Genomic DNA, 22255 nt, shown 5'->3' with positions numbered 1-22255 from the left:
CAAATCAATCTGGTATTTCAGTATTTCAAACATACAGAGTTTTAAACCTACTAAATAAAAAATAATTCATTGACTATCTACTCTATAAAAAGCTCTCTAGTAGATGCCTTCAACAATGTACTCATTTAATCCTTAAATCAGCTCTATGAAGCATTATTATTATTTCTTTAAAGAAGATACTGAGGTTCAGAAATAAAGTAAAATGCCCAAGGTCACAAAATGGCTACATTGACACTGCCAAGTTTCAAACCCAAGTCTTTTAAAACAGAGTATAATGTTAGGACTACAACAGCTTTCTCTCACAGTGATATAAAAATAGAATTCTGTCACTCTATTAAATTGTGCAAACTTTATACTCACAAGATCTTACCTATATGAAAAAATGCGTGCCTGTAAGAATAAAATAATTAAAACTAGTATTCTGAGCAACAGTAAAGATATTTTAAGGCAAGAACTTGAAAATATTGTTTATATTAAAAAACACTTTAAAAACATTTTTTGCAATGTTTTTGCAACTGTTTAATTTTTTAAAACCACATTTGCTACACACACCCCCAAAAGTCTAATAATAAGAAAACACAACTACAAGCCCTTTAAAAACAGAGACCATTCCTAACACATCCTTGTATTCTTGGTCCCACAAGAATGTTTTCACAATGGCAACTTAGTAAATGTCAAAGCTCAGAACAATGTCACAATGAAGGAATGGAGCAGAATAATCTCTAATTCTGTCACCATTCTAAGATACTATATTCAGCTCTAAAATGGGAACTCACAAGACAATTATGTAGGTAGAAAAATAATCTCTATTTTTTTCACTCCAAGCAGACATAAAGACAGAAGTCAGTCAAGAAAAACACATGAAATGTGCCACAGAGCATGGTGATTTTCAAGATTTAATTAATATAAACAAGTTAGGTTTTTCAAAAATTAATTTTAGAACTAAGCAGGTATCTTATACTAACAATAGATATATTTCAAATATCCTTCATTACATCTAGAAATCTCTTTCATTCTTTGAAAAGTTAAGATCTTCTTGAAAGCTGAACTACAGAACAGAAGCATCCTCAAGCCTAAGCCCATTAGGAGGATAATAAAAGTAGGGTTCTCAAAACTAGTAAGTATACAACATCTTCCATCACAGCAAATTTGACAGGTAAACTACAGTTCTGCAAAGTCTAATTAAAAGTTATTAAATGAAGTGTTTTGAGAACCTTGAGCCAAATAAGCAAAAGCCAATCTATCAAAAGGGAAGCAATGGGAAACCTCCCATTTACCCTGTGATTTTATGTCCATGGTCACAAATGGGAAACTCCCAAGGACAGCCATAACCTCTTCATACTTTTCATCTTCAAGGAAGTGCAATAGATTGTGACGATCTGATTCTTTTAAACTCACCAAATCCTGGATAGTCTTAATTTTGTACTAAATTTAAAAAGAGAGAGAAAGAAAATAAATCCCGAAGTCATATAACTTTACATAAAAGGAAAATTATTAGCATGTTTACCAAAACAAAATCCAAAAACTTTTAGAAAAATATTAAGATTATATACATTTCAAAGCAGAAAATACAACTTCACTGCATTTCATGGCCTTTTTCTCCAAGGAAATTTAAACGTAAGAATTTTCTTTATTACAAAGTTAATACACAGTTACTTTTTTTTAATTAGAAAAAAATAAAGTTAGAGGAAAAAAATAATAACATTCATATAAACTCTTGACCCAAGCAAGAATGACTGTCATTTGATTTGTTCAGTTTGCAGACATTTATTTTTAATTTTAATGATAAAAACCTTTAAGAGTATGAATTTATGTCCAAGTAACAGCTGCATGCACCCTTAAGTTTTACTATGCAATACTCTCATTTTTGTTATTTTCTAAGTACAGCTATCTGTTATTGCAGTAATACCCAGCCTGGCTAAATGGATACTCAAGAGAGGATTTTTTAATTTCTGAGTATTTGGTGCCAGTTATTAATTTTTACTTTCACCGATAGGGATTAGCTCAGGAGGCATGTGAAATGCCTGCTTCTGAATTCTGAAGTTTACAATTATGACTTAAAATGTGATCAAATTTATAAGAGTAACACACTTACTCGAAAGGAGAGAACTCTGATGCAAATTTCTAATATATATTTATTAGTTCTACCTTAACACTATCAAATCCAATGTCTATCTTCTGCCTACTTTGTCTAATATCAATATATACAAAGTAATGTTTAAAATCTCCTAGCAAAATTAAATTTCATTCCACTTTTTCTTATATTTCCTCAAGTTTTCATTTATATTACATTCCTTAAGTATCTTAAGATTCATTATCATAATCTATATACAGATTGTATTTTCTAAATAAGAATTATCTGTATTTGATCTACTTATTTTTTGAATGCTTAATTTTTTTTGTTCATACTCAACCAATAAACTATTGCCCAGCCCTTTAAGCCACGAATGAAATAAATGGAAAGTATACAGTGCATTTTTACTTAGTACATTTATTTTTGGCAACATAAAGAACAAAGTGTTGACTGCTAAAATGAACTGACAGCCAAAGTAAACCACTACAGTAGTAAAATATTACAAAACAGCTACCTAATCAAGAAAGTATTAACAGAATCACTTGAGGGATAGTTTTAGAATGTTTAAAACATTGTAAATCTAAGAAGTTCATAGTAACCATTTCTAGAAAAATTTTCATTCATGTTACCTTTAAGTGACAGGACAAACCGCTTAAAACTAATTTTAAAGTAGCAAATTACCTTTTTATGATTAGAAACCCTTCTAAGATTGTCTTCTTCAATGTGAGGGAGCTGCAGAAGGGGAGACTTAAACTGCTGAAGGCCTTGCACAGCCATCTGGGAAAGCTTCATGCAGTTTTCCAGGGATGCCAAAGTTGGAGCACGAAACTCCCTTTCTTAGAAAGAATAGAAGAAAAGCAAAAACAGGTCTGGACTTTTTATATGTTCAGGAGTACACAATTCATCACAAAACCAAATTCATGTTAACATCCTTAACACCTCAAATTTTACGATCACAGTGTTGAATTTCCTTTAAAAGTTACTGGGTAAGACACAGAAAATACACAAACTTGATCAAATGTACATACTGATGTCATGCCAAAAACTGACATCATCCATAACAACAAAACACAACCAGTATCTCTTTTTTAAGGGTCTCTCTTTCCATTACTGACCATAAATAAACTCCCTCGTTCTTTTTTCCATTATGTAAAAAACACTACATGTCAGATCAATCACCATAACATCACTTAAAGAATTACTTCAGGGCTTCCCTGGTGGCGCAGTGGTGGAGAATCTGCCTGCCGATGCAGGGGACGCAGGTTCGAGCCCCGGTCTGGGAAGATCCCACATGCCGCGGAGCGATTGGGCCCGTGAGCCCCAACTACTGAGCCTGCGCGTCTGGAGCCTGTGCTCCGCAACAAGAGAGGCCAAGATAGTGAGAGGCCCGCGCACCGCGATGAAGAGTGGCCCCCGCTTGGCGCAACTGGAGAAAGCCCTCGCACAGAAACGAAGACCCAACACAGCCATAAATAATAAATAAATAAATAAATAATAATCAAAATACCAAGAACCTCCCACATATTTAAAAAAAAAAAAAAAAAGAATTACTTCAAACTCATTGTTAACCTAATTCTAAAACTACTCAGAGGAAGGAAAAGGGTATTTTAAATCTTTGCAAACAATAAATAACAATAAAACAATGAAAAATTAAACTCAAAAAACATACGTTACGATACTTTACATAATGAAAAATACAGGAAAGAAGAAAAACCATGAACAAAACTGGGAAAACTGATTCACCTTACAGACAGAATTATACTAAGCACCCAAAAATCTTAAAACTATGAAGTGTAATCTGTATGTGCTTGCAAGAAAAAGTACAACATAATTATGCTTCCTCCTCACCTTCACGGCTCCGGGCCATTATTATTAGTTGGCAGATTACATTAACCATTTCTTGAAGTAGGGCAGGGCATTTTTTCAGCATAAATTGCTGATCTGCAAAACAATAAAACACCTGAAACAAATCATTCTTCTTTTATGATTAAAACATCTTTATCACCTGTAGTCCAAGACGAATGCTAAATTTAAGCTGTCACACAAATTTTTCACATAACTTCAGAATATTACAGGTTGAACACAATAGTTTCTCCTCGGCAGCACTATGTCAAAAATCAATCAGAAAACCCTACCTCAAATTAGATGTTTCAAAGGCAAACTTTTAATATTATGGTCTTGGCCTTTATAAATTACTCCCTACCTTTTTTTTTTGAAATAGCCTTAATCTTAAATTTAATCATAATCTTACTAATTTAAGAACTTCAAAATTCTTCTTCTTGTGTACCTAAATTCCTATAAGTATAATTATGGATAAGTCCAAAGACTAAGCTTGAGAATAAATGTCAACTAAATGGAGAGAGGAGGATAGGAGGAGGAGTGAGACAGACACTTTCATTTATACTGCATATAATAGTTAACCATTAAGATCATCCATTGGGGTTGGTACTCAACCTAAAAAATATCTGTTCCCTGTTTCTTAGATAATTGGTAAAAATGGAGATGGTTTCATATCTGTACAGAACATTAGGAACAGAATTACTAGTTAACTTGCAACTTCAATAAACAATGTCTAAATAGCGCTCCTTGATTCCATCATAAGCAGCCTATCCTATCATTAATCACTGAGCATCAACTGACCTTGTTTTCAAAGGCATTTGATTGCACTACTGGCTTAAAGCAGGGTTGCGGGGGGGGGGGGGGTTGTTGGTTCATTCAGAAAGAAAATTCCCTAAGGATAATAACTTTCTTTTAAAACTTCCAATTGAAATAATGCAAGTGAAAAGAGATGACACTCAAATTCATGACATCCCTAAAACACCACTGTCCCAATCCACTGCTTTTCTTTTAAGTAGAATAGATGGCTTCAAGTACTTATGAAGCTTTAAATAAAGATTAAACAGACACTTTATTGGTAACTACTGCTGGAGTATGATGGTGGTACTGGTGGCAGTGACTGAGACATCTGTTGTGAAAATCCATTTTTTTCTTGCCCCAAAAGGCTTACAAAAGCCTTTTTTAAAAGTCATCAGGAATTATTGTATAATCTGCAACTGACTTAACATTTTTCATAGAGAGTATTCTCTCACCTTGAAATACAACATTTTAACATTTGCCAAAACATCTGACTTACTAATACCTTCAAAGAATTTGTGAAGTAATGATGTACGTAGCATATAGATTTGTTTTTAAAAGGTCCTTGAGTAATTATCTGATTGAGCAAAAAAGAACAGTGACAAAAAAACACAGCACCATGAGGTCTAATTAAATCCACCTCTTCTGTACCACTAAAACCCTACAGATATTAGAATCACAAATACCTTCTTCAAGAGTCTCAGGAATTTTCATTCTAGCAAGATGAGACAGTAAAAGAACTCTGGCCTTCAGGCTATATGGGCAGGTAAGTGGCGGCTCATTCTTCTTTAAATTAATGCTGCCAATTTCTCTGATTAGCTAGAGTAAATAAAATAATCATTTAAAAATGTATACTTAAAAAAGCATTAACTTTATATACTTAAATGTTTATCAAGGAATTTGGGAGGCAGGCCTAACCTGAGGTATTAGAATATTATCTGTTGGTCTGCTTGTGGCATCCTTGTTATACTGAGGATCAAATTCAGAGGCTCCAGCCAAGACCATGATAAGCCCTAAGAAAACAAAAGAAATATGAAGAAAAATAAATTTGCTCACCCATTAATCCGCCTCCCATGATACTTGGTTAATCCTAGAGTGAGGCAGTTTTCCAATCACACACAATGCTAAAATCATCTGAACTCCACTATCAATAAGCAGTAATCTCTCTCATAACAAAAGAAACGTCTCACTTTTTAAAATGTGTGCAATATTACCTATCACAAGTAAATAGAAATACACATCAAATTAAGGGCCCAGAAGCAACTAGGTGCATTAAAATCACTACAAATAGCATCGGTTTCTAGACCTAAGCATGTGTTCCACAGAAATTTATAGCAGGAAGTATTCTATGTGATGTTACTAACTGCTTTGTAAAAAAAAAAAAAAAAGGGCGGGGGGGAACAGTGGTTGAGAATCTGCCTGCCAATGCAGGGGACACAGGTTCGAGCCCTGGTCTGGGAAGATCCCACATGCCGCGGAGCAAATGGGCCCATGAGCCACAATTACTGAGCCTGCGAGTCTGGAGCCTGTGCTCCACAACAAGAAAGGCCGCGATAGTGAGAGGCCCGCGCACCGCGATGAAGAGTGGCCCCCGCTTGCCACAACTAGAGAAAGCCCTCGCACAGAAACGAAGATCCAACACAGCCATAAATAAATAAATAAAGCACACCTAGTATTAAAAAAAAAAAAAGAGTTTCAGGTTTCTTCACTTCATGACTCCTCAGAGCCTTGAGTAAACTAAAATATACTGTAATTTGCAGAAATTTTTATTATGGAACCCTGGAGGGTTTTGTGGGAATAGTGTTCCTTGAAATACACATGATGTGAGGTCACATATATTAGCATTACTCTCGTTGGCCTATACAAGTTCTTTAATGACTGGCACTATAGTCATCAATCTTACCTTACAGCAGAAAATACATAAAACATCCTCACAAAAAGCAGGACGGTACAGAGGTTAAGTGCGTAGATGAATGACCTAGAACAATATTCTTCACCTCTCTGTGGGCCTCGGTTTCTTCATATGTGCCTGACACACAGTCAGCATAGTAATGTGTGTGAGCTATTACTATTACTATCCTCAAATGTTTGAATGAAAACAACTAAGACAGCTATATAAATGGTGCCAATGCTAAAACCAAGGATATATAACCAAACCCACCAGCTAAACAAAGCTTTTCTGATAGAATTAATTGTTAAGGCCAAGTACCATCCTCAGAAATGAAATAGAAATCAAGATCACTGATCCAAAAAACACATTAAAACAGGTTACAAACATGAAACAGTTTCATAAGGGAGAATGTTTATATATTAATATTTCGACCCAGCGTAAGGAAGAGCCATACATGTACATAAGGGAAGGTAACATTCACTCATTCCTCAGAAATAAAAGATCTGCTCATTCTTCAGGAATATAAGATCAGTTCATTCTTCAGAAACACAAGATCAGCTCACACAGTCATATGATCCTGAGGAATCTCTTTCTCACTACCAAGAAAGTTAGTAAAATTGGCAAATATGGGGCTTCCCTGGTGGCGCAGTGGTTGAGAATCTGCCTGCCAATGCAGGGGACACGGGTTCGAGCCCTGGTCTGGGAAGATCCCACATGCCACGGAGCAACTAGGCCCGTGAGCCACAACGACTGAGCCTGCGCGTCTCGAGCCTGTGCTCCGCAACAAGAGAGGCCGCAACAGTGAGAGGCCCGCGCACCGCGATGAAGAGTGGCCCCCGCTTGCCACAACTAGAGAAAGCCCCCGCACAGAAACGAAGACCCAACACAGCCAAAAATAAATAAATAAATAAATAAATTTTAAAAAAAAATTGGCAAATATGAAATACGAAAAAGTCCACTCAGGTTTTGGAACAAAAATACATCCTCCAGTGAGGCACAATTTAAAACTTACTTTTTTTTTTTTTTTTTAAGGAAGGGAAGGGAAGGGAAATGTGTATGATTTCCACAGAGCAGTGATTCTGAAAGGCAACACTATATATTCCAGGGATAAAATTTATAATGTTAGCTTTATGGGATCAAAGAAAGTTATTTAGGATGGTACTTTTTGTTTTTCATAATAAATTTTGAAATAAGACTCTGGGAATGAAATATTCTGGCAGTTTTCTTTTAACACACCCAAGACCTCTACATACTTTACACGATTAACACAGTATAATGTACTGGTTTAGGGCTTGGGAACCACATTACCTGAGTTCCATCCTAGCTCTGTCACTTACTGTATATCCTTGGGCTCAGTTTCTTCATCTATAAAATGTGCTTAAAAACAGCACTTATTTATGGGGGCATACAAAGATTAAATGAGTTAATACATGCATAGTGGTTAGCAATGCCTGGCAACGACAAATACTCAAGAAATGTTAGCTGGTATTATTATTACAAAATTAGCCCACAAGAAGTTTTACTATAAAATTTCTGGAGGGAAAAAAATATGTATTGATATATACATATAGCTGAGTAAAACGGGAACAAGAGAACTACAGATTAAGACATATGATAAAGGGTGTTAGCATTTTCCTCCAGCTTTAGCTATAATGAACTGAATATCCCTAAAACTATTAAATGGAATTTCTCCAGTTGAATATATATCAACTCTACATAAATGACTCAGAAAATAATCTAATGTCACAGTTACTTAAATTTACTTACGTTTCATATCCATATTTCGGGTTTTATAAACAAAGTATGTATAAATCTGTGTTGTGCGTATTAGAATCTGGTCTCCACTATAGCGTATTGAGCGATACCACCAAGAGCCCTAAAACACAAAATTAAACCAGAAATAAAGCATAAAAACCATGATAAATGTTAACTTTGATGCAGAATGGTCAAATTTTCTAAATGTTCATAAACCAATAAAAAGACATGCTCTTTAGAACAAATGCCTTTGTTACATATTTCAAATGATTTATTTGGTAAATATTTATGCTGCCTGAGGCCTAAACACCAACCTACCTCATTACATATATATGATTAAAACATTTAAGTTTCAGCTAGAAATTAAAGACAAAATAGGAATGAAACAACCCACTGTTATAAGCAACAAGCTGGTTCCTCACACATAGCATGTCTTCAACAAATATTTGACAAATAAGCGTAGGAGCAATTTTATAGTTGATATACTACTTTCATTCACATTATTCCACACAAGTGGATTCTCACACAACAATCCTATGAAGAAGGCAAGACAAGTTAATTGTTAGCCTCACTATGGGACCCACAGGAACCATAAGATCAGTAAGAACACCACCAGTCATAAGAGTAATAAACAACAAAATCATAAACTTTATGGTACCTCCATATTGAGGTACTATGCAACTGTTTTTAAAAATGAGGTTGTTCTACATGTTGTACCCCTATATGAAGCAAAAAAAGTCACAGAACAATACATATAGTAAGATCACATTTTTTAAAAAAATGTGCACATGTATATATACATAATGCAAAGAAAAATATCTGAAAAGGAAGCAAACTTAGCAGTGATTATCTCTGACAGAGAAATGGAGTTGGGGGAGGTGGTAACGGAAGATTTTCATTTTAAATTCTAAATACATCTGTACTATCTCGTTTGTGTGTAATTTTTGGATCAGGAGGAGATTCATTTTAACATACTAAAGAGATGTCACCTTTAGAAGACCTTTAAAGTATAACTGAATATAAGATTATTAAAATTCAAGGATTAATGGATTATATTCTAATACAAATTACAATCTTATAAGGAGACTCCAAAGCATGCACCAATTCCCTTCCCTAAAAAATGTTAATAAAAAGAGCTGGAACTTACCACAACAACTGGAAGGATAACCATGAATGCCAATCCATATACAAGTAAAACCTTGAATTGCAAAGGAAAGAAAAAATTATGGCCTTCATCAGGTAAATTATGACAACATCCATGAACACTTATTTTGAGGCTTACATGGGGGAGGCACTATTAAAAGCACTCCTCATGCAGTACTTCATTTAATCCTTATTTTCAAACTCTAAGAGGAAGGTACCATTATTATTTTCCTTTTGCAGATAGGGAACCTGCAGCATATATAGTCATCCCTCGGTAACCATGGGGAACTGGTTTTAAGGCCCCCAAGGATACCAAAATTCAGGGATGCTCAAGTCCTTGATATAAAATGGTGATAAAAGAGTAGGGCCTCTTTATCCATGGATGCAAAACATGCCGAAAGGGAGGGCCAACTTCAGCTGACCCTTGAACAATGTGGGGCTTGGCTCCCCGACCTCCTTGCAGTGGAAAATCCACCTCTAACTTCAGAGTTGGCCCCCCATTACCTGTGGTTCTGCATCCGCAGATTCAACCAACCATGGATTGTGTAGTACTGTAGTCCGTATTTATTGAAAAAATCCATGTATTAAGTGGACCCACACAGTTCAAGCCCCTGTTGTCCAAGGGTCAACTGTATTATATATCCACACCTTGGCAAGTAGTTAGTGCCTTGGAAATAAATGGTAGAAGCTGGTTTCTTTACCTAAATATCAAACAGAACACATAATGTTCTGTTTGCAAGTAATTTCTATCTATTGGTCTTAGATGTCTGTCCTACTGCTTGATCCCAAATCTGGTAGCTAACTATCTTTTCTCTTCTCTAGTATTCCCTGAATAACCCTAAGCATAATAAACATGCTTATATACAGCAACTATATACCCTGGAAAATAACATGTAAATAAATAGCCATAAAATAACACTAAATAGCCATTTTTAAAACAAAACATGGATTTTTTTATTGCTTCAAAGATAGCTCCTAGATAATTATTTTCAAGAAAGGAGAAGTAGGGAATTCCTGAACAATAGGTTAGGATAACTCCCGATGTTTTAAGAGTTGCAGCCTCTATTACAGACTGAAGTCTGATAACCTACTGCCTCCTGAAGTACCATATATAATATATATCATTATGTTAGCACACATTAAAATTAATTTAGCCTGGGTAAATGTGGAATAAAAGATAACAAATTTTGAGCGCTACTTAAGATAAATGTAGATACCATAAAAAAACAGTGGTTCCCTAAACCAAGGGTAGGACCCAATCTGAAACCACCTCCACAAGAAATCACCACAACTGTAAGAAATTCCTTAAACAGTGGCGGGGGGAACCCTACACTAGAACACACTGCCCCAAACCAACAACCTAATAATAGGAACCAATTCTTTTCTCCATTATGCAAAAACAGTTTTCACAATCCACAGTTAAACTGAAAACAGCATACCAGTATTTTCTTTGTAAAGCTCTCTTTATATTACCAAGATATAGCGAACACATTACAGTGTCTTATTTAAATGTACTCACCAAAATTGAATTTTTCTGGTCAACTATCCAAGCTGGCAGGGCAATTCCAAAGCTCGTGGCTAAAATAGGAAGAATATTTTTGAAAAGTCTCCATTTCCAGTTTTATTTCTTTATATCCCCAAATTCTGTCTCCCCCACCCCCTCCAAAAAAGCTGTAAGATTATCTTATTATGTGTTTCCATTACACAAAAGTTGATGGACATGGTTTATATTTGAAACTAAATTTTTCCAGAAGAAAAAAAAATTCTAAGTACGTGAATTCCTTCTTCCCAGAACACTTAAATTCTTTTATATGTCCTGAGTTTATGTAAACACTATGACTATATGAGAAAATGTTTAGTCAGTAAAGAAAAACAGATTTTTTTCATCCAATTTTTATCAACTACTAACTGGAAATGAAGAATAATGACAGTGACTACTTTCCTCATCAAATCAATCAAAGTTCTATCTTTCAAACCAATCTCTAGAAAGAAGAATAAAGTAAAAATTAAAGGGAACTCACTTTACATATTTGTTTAACTCCTTGTAGTTGTAATTTTCCTATTCACAAACTAAGAAAATCAAAACATTCTTTTCAATCTAGTTAACATTTTTATAATATACACATATCATAACCCCAGTATTTTTTAATCATCATTTACCACACCTTGAGGCCCATCTGGATTTCCAAACTCTTCCCAATTTTTCCGGGACTCTTCATCAGTTAAACTAGCATAAAAGGAACAAAGGTGCAAAATTAGAAAGCCACATCTGAAAAATAAGTACTCATATACACAAACTCCATTAACTAACCAACTCACTTCTTAAAGATAATTTCAGAGAATCAAGAAAAGAACTCTCTGAAATCAGAAAAGGGGGAGAGAAAAATAAGAAATTCAGCATTAACAGAAAATGCTAACTATTGAGCCCAGATACAAATTCCTAGTTGGCCCACGGGTTCTCAGGTTTAGCCAGTTCAAGCCAGAAGATGCAACTTTAAAGGCTACTACATTTTCTAAGGAGGCAGGGAGGATTATAGGTTACTTTTAAAAATCTTATACACTCAGATATTTCCCAAAATTTCTTCAATGGGCATGTTTTTACTTTAATAATGATATATATCTATTTTTTAAATATAAACTTAATACATGACTAATAATAATCCCTCCAAAACTGGCACCACATTCTCAAAGAAAAAAATAATAACACCTATAAAATTCCACTGCTTTGGAAAAGGTCATTTGCATTGTGCTAAGATCACAATTTTCTCCTAAGCCAACTTCAAGCAAGACTAGGAAAATACCTGCTAAAGCAACAGCTTCTTAACCCAAGCAATATGAAAGTGACAGTGATTTTTTAAACACCTAAACATAAATATAACCCCTAACCTGGGCAATGGCTCAAGGCACAGGGTGAGAGTAGTTTTATTCCAGGTCCCAGTATAGATGTTAAAAAAAAAAAAAAAAAAATTAAAAGAAATTTTCAAGTCCTTCAAAAACTTTACAATGCTGTTAAGGAGACAAGGCAGACACATACACACAAAATGACCAATAAGGAGACAAGGCAGACACATACACACAAAATGACCAATAACATAATAAGGAAGGCATTCTTGCAGACCAATTGGCAAAAGATTATGTTTATGTCCAAATCTAATTTTAGCCATGTTTCTATTTCCCAGAACATATGCACTTAAGATACAATGCATTTTCTATTCAACAAAGCTCCAATTGAGAGAGAGAATGCAGAAGTACCTTAATAAAATTGCAAAATTTTTCAATGACTGGAAAATATTTTTAAACTTATCAATTTAGTCATTTATGAAAACAAGAACCTTGATGTCTTTAGTCCTTATTCAACTATAACTCCACTTACACTGTTTGACCTAAGGCCGCAGTAAAATACAGGAGCCAATGAAAGGCATTATTAGAGAGATTACAAGTTAATAAGGAGTGGTGCTAAGATTCCTTTCTGCTAAGGGAGGGATGTTTTTCAAAAACTTTTGCCTTTGTTTCCCTGTACAATTGTCCACCCCACCCAGAGCTTTAGCTATTGTTTCTTTCAATTTTCTGTCTCCTAATCAGAGTCTTTTCCCCAAAATAATTATCTCTGTCCCCTCCTGACTTTCTAATGATGGCAGCACCACAAACTGTTCTGTTCTCTATACAATGCCCTTAGGTTTTGCAAAATAAAGCACAGCTCTCATCAGAGAAGCACTTGATTTTTCAACCTGCATACACAGCTGATTAATGAGTTAATTCCATTAACTCATTCATTAAACCAATTGTACAACTGTTGTGTAACCATCCTGTATACTCAAAGGAATTATCCATTTTTTTAAAAGTCAGTGTAGGAAAGCAACTGATTTTTGGCTACTTATTAGTGCTTCAGTATCCATTCCTAAGACTTAAAGGTACTTAAAAGCTATATGATTTCAGTATAATTTATATATAACAAGCTTAAACAACACCAATGGTGCTAACATAATTTTTTTAAATTCAATGAGTATAAAGTTTCCTAAACATGATTATATCCCTTGACTTTGGGGGTGGGAGGTTATATCATAGATCTTATTAGGAATCTAATGAAACCTATGCCCCTTCTGCCCCGGAAAAAAATGCACATTTACAAACACACATAAATTCTGTATACAGTTTCAGGGACCTCAGTTTATAAATCCTAACCCAGAGAATGCTTTCACTAAATTATATGTGAGGGGCCTGAGTTGGCTATGTAGAGCTAAGTTACATATTCATATGTAAGAACACATGAAAACATACTTTTTAAAAATCAAAATATCTTTAAGGATGTAAATCATGCTGCCCACTTGTTATAAAGTAGTTTAAACATAGATTTTACACACAAAAGCAAAATCCCAACTATATCCAGAAGAATGAATCAGATATCAATAGTTGGTCTAACTCCTCAAAAATAACCATACCTCCTTTCCTTTAAGTTACAATCTGGTCTGAAGAAATAGGAATGACCCAGCTTGTTTATTATAATGAATGAATAAGGGAAGAGAAACTAGCCTGAATAACCAAGGCAAATTCTGAAAAACTTTGTAGATCATGCAGTTTTTTATATCTGCATTCTACAAGTTGATTGAATTACATAACTTAGGCTGGTAGAGTTATACGTAAGATAGTAGCTTCAATCACTCAGAACCTATATTCAGTAAAATGCACCCTTTTAACTAATCTAGTTATACTTGTCCAAGTTACAATAACTCAAAGTTCTGGGTCCCATAATCATTTTACTTCTTCATTTGTCTGATAGACCATCAACTATTTAAGACATTTTACATACAAAACATTCTACATCTTGAACATGTAACTGAGTTAAAACCAAAGGCCATATATTATTCTTCTGTACTTCTTAGAATAGTGACCATACATCATAGAGTCAGATTTCCAGTAACCTGAGAACAAAATCATGAACTTGAAAGTGTTAAATACCTGAAAACTCAGGGGGGGAAAAAAATAACTGTACCAAAAGCACTAAAATTAAAACTACTAATTATTTTGGGGAAAAGAATCTGAATAGGAGACAGAAAGCTGAAAGAAACAATAGCTAAAGCTCTGGGTGGGGTGGACAATTGTACAGGGAAACCAAGGCTATCCGACTTCCTCTGGAAATCTTCAGTTCTTCTTAAATTACCTGAAGACAGCAACTAAGGCACTGCAATACTTGTGCAACAAAGGTAAATGCTTAAAGGAGACACACTGAAAAAAGGGGAAAAGGAGACACCAACTGAAAGACAGCAATCTGGAGGACGTCTGCTGCATAGAAAAGAAAATGTAGTGTACACTTCAGAAGCTCCTGAAAGTATTGCTTTACTACAGAATCATATTCACATAGATAACAAGCAATCCACAAAGGGGGGGCGGGCTAGGCAGAGAGGAAACACGGTCAATATACTTTTATTAAGCACAAAAATGCGTAAGATGATATTTCCCAAACTTCTGTCATTCACATACCACTTTCACAGCCTGCTATTATATCTGCATATCCTATTATTTACTCATATTTTTTAAGTTACCTTACAAAATTATATACATCACCGAGTCCCCAAAAAACAGATAACATCTTGTCTGTAGTTTACTCTTTCATTCAACATAAGAGCTGTGTGGGATACATCTATGATTCCGGAAGAGTCCAGCTAACTTTTTAACTCTTGTAATATTAATACTCAAGGAATTACTTCAAATTTTATATACCCTATCCTGTTTCCCCAAAATTAAACTCATCTTTAGTTTATAGTTTAAATGAGACAAGCTACAGGCCAAAATAAAAGAAATAGATCTAGCCTAACAAAAAGCCTAGAAATGAAAACAAGGGGCAAGTATATCTCTTCTAATCAGGATGCTTTGAAAATAGCTCAGTTAACCCATCACTTATTAATTTAACCAACTTACATGGCAAAAGCACTACTGTAAGTTACTTAAAATTAAGGTTTGGCTAAATTAACACTTCATGGTTGCCAGGTAGTTCCATAAATGATAGACTCAACATATGAGGCGCTTAATAAAAGTGTATGACAACTATTTTATTACTACTTTATTCAAATAGAAAACTATCTTTACCACTCTTAAAAATGTGTAACAGGTCCTATAATACTTACGCTGCATAAGCTTTTGCTATCCTCATGAACATAACTTCATCACCTCCTTTATCTGGATGATACTTAAGTGACAGCAAACGATACTGTTTCTTAATTTCTGCTACTGTTGCCCCCTAAAAGAAAAGGCTTTGTTTTAGTAAAAATAAGCACAGTGCTGTAAAAACATAATCCATCCCACTTTGAACTTAAAATATTGAACTACTCAATATTTTCAGAAACAGAAAATGAAGTTTTCATCCTATATATACCTTGTCCTATAAATTTCACCTCCATATTTTTTAAATAAAAATACTCATTTTGTCCAATATATTTTATTTTATTGAGCACCTAGTATGTGCCACGCAGTACCCTAGGCACCGACGATTTGAGACTGATACTATATAATGCCATTTAAATAAAATAAAATGATAGTGACATTTAAATATCAACGAATGATCACAGTAAATTAAGTCTGGCTGAAAAAAACTCAAATCAAAGGTTAACTTCCTTTCTAAGAAAAAATCTGAAGAATTTCTGGTTTCACCTGCTTGTCAATATTTTAATATTAAGTAAATACTTAATAAGTTTACCTTAGTTGTTTCCTAATTAGATTCAATTTCTATCAATAAATTTTTCACATTGATTTTTTATGGCATTATATTGCCCCCAAACCTTTTAATCTTAACAAATCTCTCTTGATGACCATGACCATCACAATAAGAAAACTCAGGTGATATGCAAACTTTTCTTCTACAAAGCAGAAAACTAGAAGATAAACACACTCCTTACTGTGTATCATATGAATCTCTGGATCAAGCCATCTATTGAGGAGAGGCTAGAAGTAAAAAAAAAAGTAGTATGGGGGAAAAAATGGAACGGGCACTAGATTCACCTTGGTTACTAAGTTATGGGACCCCAGACAAAACACAATTTTCCAGGCCTCATTTTCTCCATGAGAAAAAAAGGCTAAATGATCTCTAGCATTCATTTCAGTTCTAACTTTCCACTGATTAACTTAAAAGACCAGTTTTCTACTGGGACCCATCACTCAAGTTCAGTCAAGAAAGTCAGCTAACAGGTACACTCAAGATTAACCTGAATTTCTATGACAAAGACACCAACACACTGCCTTAGTGTCAACTAACACAGGGTCCCACCCAACTAACATAAATAAACCCCTTGCTTCTAACTTTGCATTAAACCAACCTTAGAAATGTCTTTTAAAAATATACTAACTTCTTATCTCATCTTCAGATATTTTTACATTTTAGCAATTATAAACCAACCCTTAATAGGATGGCAATCAACATCTGTGGCTTAAAAAACATATATGCATTAGAATAATAATGGATTAGGTATCTTTTTTAACTGACCAGAGTCTGATTTCTTTAGGCACAGCTCAATTTCTTTTAGGCTGTGGGCCCAGAGTATTTTCAAGGGACTATATAAAATACTACTTACGGGATCCAAATTTAATACTTCATAAGGATTGTATTCTTGATATTCTCGGTCTGTTTTGGAAACTTTGTATGTAAGGAATAATAACAATGCCCATCCTGCAAGCAGAACTATTTTCCTGTTTAGAAAAAAGATAAGTGAAGTATAAATAAATACAACTATATGGTTTTCCTTTAAGATTCTAAAGACACTATGGCAAGGCATAAAACAATCTTAAGTAGTCTCATGTCACTGTGCTATTGACTCAAATTCTATAACCACTGGGTTGTAAGACACAATAAGGACAGCATCTTTTTTCACCTTTGAATTCTCTAGAATCTAGCAGTGCCTGGCATATAATATTCTCTCAGTTACTATTTGCAGAATTTTAAGTAAGAAGTTAATGTACTCATTAACTTATTGGACCCATTCCATTAGATCAAAATATATTAATACTTAGTATTCAGTTAACCATTTAATGTAAAAAAGAATTGCTCTTGACCTTGTAATTACACTTTTAGTAAGATAAAGTATGAAAAATAATGGGTCAATTGTGCAAAGATGAATAAGTAGCCTTGTTTATAACAGTAAAAATTTGGAAACAACCTTAATGTCCATTTATAAGGAACTAATTAAATAAACCATTTATAGGAGACTAATTAAATAAACCAAGATATAGCCACACAATAGAACATTTTTAGCTAACAGATATAGAAAGACGTGCATAACAGGTTAAAAAAAGATATAAAAGAACATATAGTTTGAAAAACAACTAATTTCTTTTCTCTTCAATATGTTCTGTTTAGTAAAAATATTTAAAAGGTTGATATTACCAGTGTTGGAGAGGCTAAGGTAAAAAGGAACTCTCATACATTCTACACTCTGAAGGAATATCTGGCAATAAGGTTATCAAAAGCCCTAAAGAAGTTATACCTTTTTAACTATCATCTATTCCACTTCAAGAAATTTAGAAGGAAATAAACTAAAATTAAGTTTATAACGTATAAAAGGGTGATTACAGGTATAATTAATAGCTGAAAACACACACACATAAATGTCCATCAATAGAGTACTGAACAGATAAATAACAGTACATCCATAGAGAGATAATATCTAGACACTAAAAATATTTGCTGTGGAAGATTATCTACCTTGTACTGTTAAATTAGAAAAACAGCTTTCAAAGCTGTATGTATAATATAATCCTATTCTTTGTAAATAAAAGTTTATTATAAGTAAAAATATAGAAGGTAAATCATCTTAATGGTGGTTATCTTTAATGATGAAATTGAATAATTTTTTTATACTTTTTGTATCACAATTTGTTACATTAGGTAGGAACTGTTAAACAAAGGCATAAATGAATCATAGGAGACCTAATCAAACAAAACTGAAGTGACCTATTTTCAAATACAGAAAGAAAACATTCCGTGTGTTTAAGCTCTCTTGATAGGAACCTAGCTTAAACGTGTTTATTTGGAGTTTCCAGGATCCAGTTCCAACCTACCTCCTTACTTTTATCACCCTAGTATTTCAAACAAAATAAATCCCCATATCCCACAGTTCCCTAAGCTTTTCCCACCATTATGCTTTTGCTCTCTTGGGTCTTTCTACCTAGAATTCCCATTCCCCATTGCTGCGTCTCCAAACGATATTCATCCTTCAAGACTCAACTCAAATTATCTATCCTCCAAGAAGCAATCATTAACTCTTGTTAAGATGATCAATGGGGAGACCGTGGTTACAGTCACAAAGAAGCACAAACCATGACCTTCCTCCTCTGGCTCGTTGCAAACTCCTTGAGCATGTGGACAGGATCTTATTCAGTTCTGACTAACCTCAGCATAACAAAGAGATGGCACTCAGATGCAAATTTCTTTCTACCTGGCCAAATTAATGCTCTAAACCTTATTAAGGGTATAATACCGCAAGCTGCTTTCCATACTATCTGTACGCCCAAAGACGAAGAGGGAGGCCTACCTGGAATACTCCCACTTTTACCTGGCTATCTAGGGAGAGGTAGTTAAGAACATAGGCTCTGGAGCAAAAACTACCTGAAGTCAAATCCCAACTTTACCACTTATTAACTGAGAGATCTTGGCAAGCTGCTTAGCCTTTTACAATTCAATTTCCAACTTTCAGGGTGGGTTTGAGAATTAAATAAGATTAGGTATGTAAAGCCCCTAAAAGGTGCCTCACAGACAGTAAACAACCAATTCATGGTAGCTATTTGCTGTTGTTAGTAACTCTTACCCAAGTCTCAGCTTTCAACTAGGACCTCACTTACTCAAGGAAATCTTCTCTATCTCATGCCAGTTAAGAGCCCTCCCTAAGTTCTTTTATGGCACACCCTCCCCGCCCCTTACAACCCTTACTAAACTCTATTATCATCACTTGTTTACTTGTTAGTATTTGTTACTCACAGTATATCAGCGCCTAGTGTAATACCTGACACATACATAGCACACAATAACTACTTATTTTATGAATAATGAAAATAATTTAAAACAGTAACTTTTGACTCAAACCCAAAGTTTGCTAATACCCTCAATATGCTAAAGAACACTTGAAAATATATTTTATTTCCACACAAACTTAGTAACTCCACATTTTGTTTTGTGAACTTCCCCAAAAGGCTACAAAGCTCAAAAAACAAAGATAAAAGTAAAATTGAAAACCACTAAAGTAAAATTTTAAAGCAAACAAGGGTAGAAGAGAAAGGGAACAAAACACCTAAAACACACTACACCCTGTGTTAGATGCTCTTCATGTAGCATCTAGCTCTCTGAGCCAAAGAATAAAGGGAGGAGAGAAGAGGTTCATGACAGAATCCCCAGGCTGACGAAAACTACCACAACCAATAAAAACCACGCTCTAATTTCCGGAGAGCCAAACCAAAGGTAGAAACATAACAAATTATATCATGCTCTGTGCCCAATTTTTTAAAAACATGTTTGGTTTCTCTTAAAAGACAAACATTTTCCCTACATATGGCTTCAGTAATTAAGTTGAGGTCTTGTGTTTTTTCTTTTAAGCAACTTCCAGAAATTAGAGTATTACACAATGACTACTTAATCTTGAAAGAATGCTTCAAGGTTAAGTAGCAAAAAGGTTTTGATGGTTCCTGACCTTATCTAAAATTTTACCAGTATTATTTAATTCTTCCTTACTTAAACATCCATTAATCTGTACTTCTATTTAAGTAAATCTCTTTACTAATTATTAAATAGAACAAAGTTGGGTTTTTTTTCTTGAAAACTGAGGTTCAGATACCCACAATGTGTTGACCAAAGCCCAAAACAGAAGAGACTGGAAAGCCAAAAATATCTGCCTTGCTGCCTCAGAAAAGTTTAATTTAAAACGAGAAGCAAGGACTTCCCTGGTGGTGCAGTGGTTAAGAATCCACCTGCCAAAGCAGAGGACATGGGTTCGAGCCCTGGTCCGGGAAGATCCACATGCCACGGAGCAACTAAGCCCATGCGCCACAACCACTGAGCCTGCGCTCTAGAGCCTGCGAGCCACAACTACTGTGCCTGCGTGCCACAACTACTAAAGCCCGCGTGCCTAGAGCCCGTGCTCCGCAACAAAAGAAGCCACTGAATGAGAAGCCCACGAACCGCAACAAAGAGTAGCCCCTGCTTGCCGCAACTGGAGAAAAGCCCGCGTGAGCAACGAAGACCCAAAGCAGCCAAAAAAAATAAATTAAATAAATAAATTTAAAAAACAAAACAAAACAAAAAATGAGAAGCAATAGCAAGGAATACATAGTGAACATGAAACTACTCTTGTAAACACTAATTTTGCCTTTTAGTTTCACACCATTGAAGAACTCTTAACACCAAAGCTAAGACTTCCCTCCCTCTACAAAGGAACTAAACCAGGCACATATGTTGAAAACTATCATCATCATTTAAACCAATTTTTAAAAATAACTGGATCCACTTTTACTAATATCCTCTGCTAGGTCTTGCCCTCCTATCTACTGGATAGATATATGTAGGTAATTCACAGGATATAGTCCTCCAATAATGGCAGCTCTTTCACTTCCCCTCAGTTTCATCTGTTACCTGTAAATTGATGCCTTAGGGTGAAGGTCCAAAGCCCAGGCTAACCAGCATACCCCACAGCCTCAAAAAATCAAAGACACCTACTCTAATTAAACATGCTAATGGCCTGTTTAAGCAGATGGCCCTGCAAAAATAAAGGGTAACTAGGTCCCTACTCCACCACTTCTTGCTGCAGGAACTTGGTCAAGTTACCTCATCTTCTTAGTCTCAGTTTCCTCATCTGAGAAAAAGCAAAAACATCTACCTTTAAGTTAACATAAAACTAATGAGATAACATATAAAATCCTAGCCCAGCACCTGGCACACAGTATGTGCTCAAAAACTTCAATCACCATGAAATGCAAACTTGACCCTGTCACCTCTGTGCTTTCGATAACCTTTTAAAGATTCCTCCATAGTCTTTAAGACAAAATTCAAATCCTGACACAAGATATACAAGATCTTCCTTCAAGATTTGACTTCTCGGGGCTTCCCTGGTGGCGCAGTGGTTGAGAGTCTGCCTGCCAGTGCAGGGGACACGGGTTCGAGCCCTGGTCTGGGAAGATCCCACATGCCGCGGAGCAACTAGGCCCGTGAGCCACAATTACTGAGCCTGCGCGTCTGGAGCTTGTGCTCCGCAACAAGAAAGGCCACGACAGTGAGAGGCCTGCGCACCGTGATGAAGAGTGGCCCCCGCTTGCCACAACTAGAGAAAGCCCTCGCACAGAAACGAAGACCCAACACAGCCAAAAATAAATAAATTAATTAAAAAAAAAAGATTTGACTTCTCTTTCTCCCCTCCTCCCCCAAGTCAGAAGTACACTCTCTCTCTTTTGAACTTCTAAACCACTCTGCTCAGACTGTTCTCAAATTTACTAATCACATCTTACCCCTACTAAGGTTACAATTTTTTACAAACACATGTTTTTATTCATCATTATACCCCTATTTTATATGATACCTAGCAAAGAGTAAGCACTAAGTATGTTTTTTATTGAAATCAATTACTTACTTTACTGTAGGAATAATATTTGGCTGAGGTTTTAATAACCGTAAACGATACCACATACATCTTCCATATACTTTTCTGATATTCTTTAATCGATTTTGCTCTGTCAAAAAAAGAAAAATAAGGTGGTAAGTTCAACGATTTCCACAGTGAAGGCAAAAACCA

General features: G+C 35.0%; 1 protein-coding gene across 1 annotated transcript in view; it reads right to left on the bottom strand.

Moving 5' to 3' along the window:
* Positions 1–22255, bottom strand: part of SEC63 (SEC63 homolog, protein translocation regulator) — a 71196-nt gene that overhangs the window by 27443 nt on the left and 21498 nt on the right. The window contains exons 2-13 of the mRNA XM_068551338.1: positions 22094–22193; positions 17060–17174; positions 15620–15732; positions 11663–11724; positions 11017–11075; positions 9502–9552; positions 8367–8475; positions 5627–5721; positions 5395–5527; positions 3923–4015; positions 2756–2910; positions 1278–1425 (exon numbers count right to left, since the gene is read on the bottom strand). Of these exons, the coding sequence (XP_068407439.1) occupies positions 1278–1425; positions 2756–2910; positions 3923–4015; positions 5395–5527; positions 5627–5721; positions 8367–8475; positions 9502–9552; positions 11017–11075; positions 11663–11724; positions 15620–15732; positions 17060–17174; positions 22094–22193 (1233 nt within the window). The remainder of the gene's footprint in view (positions 1–1277; positions 1426–2755; positions 2911–3922; positions 4016–5394; positions 5528–5626; positions 5722–8366; positions 8476–9501; positions 9553–11016; positions 11076–11662; positions 11725–15619; positions 15733–17059; positions 17175–22093; positions 22194–22255) is intronic.

This window comes from Eschrichtius robustus, chromosome 9 (assembly GCF_028021215.1).
Source record: "Eschrichtius robustus isolate mEscRob2 chromosome 9, mEscRob2.pri, whole genome shotgun sequence".
Classification (NCBI taxonomy): Eukaryota; Metazoa; Chordata; class Mammalia; order Artiodactyla; family Eschrichtiidae; genus Eschrichtius; species Eschrichtius robustus.
Note: the sequence above shows the minus strand (reverse complement) of the source record. Positions and strands in the feature narration are given on the sequence as shown.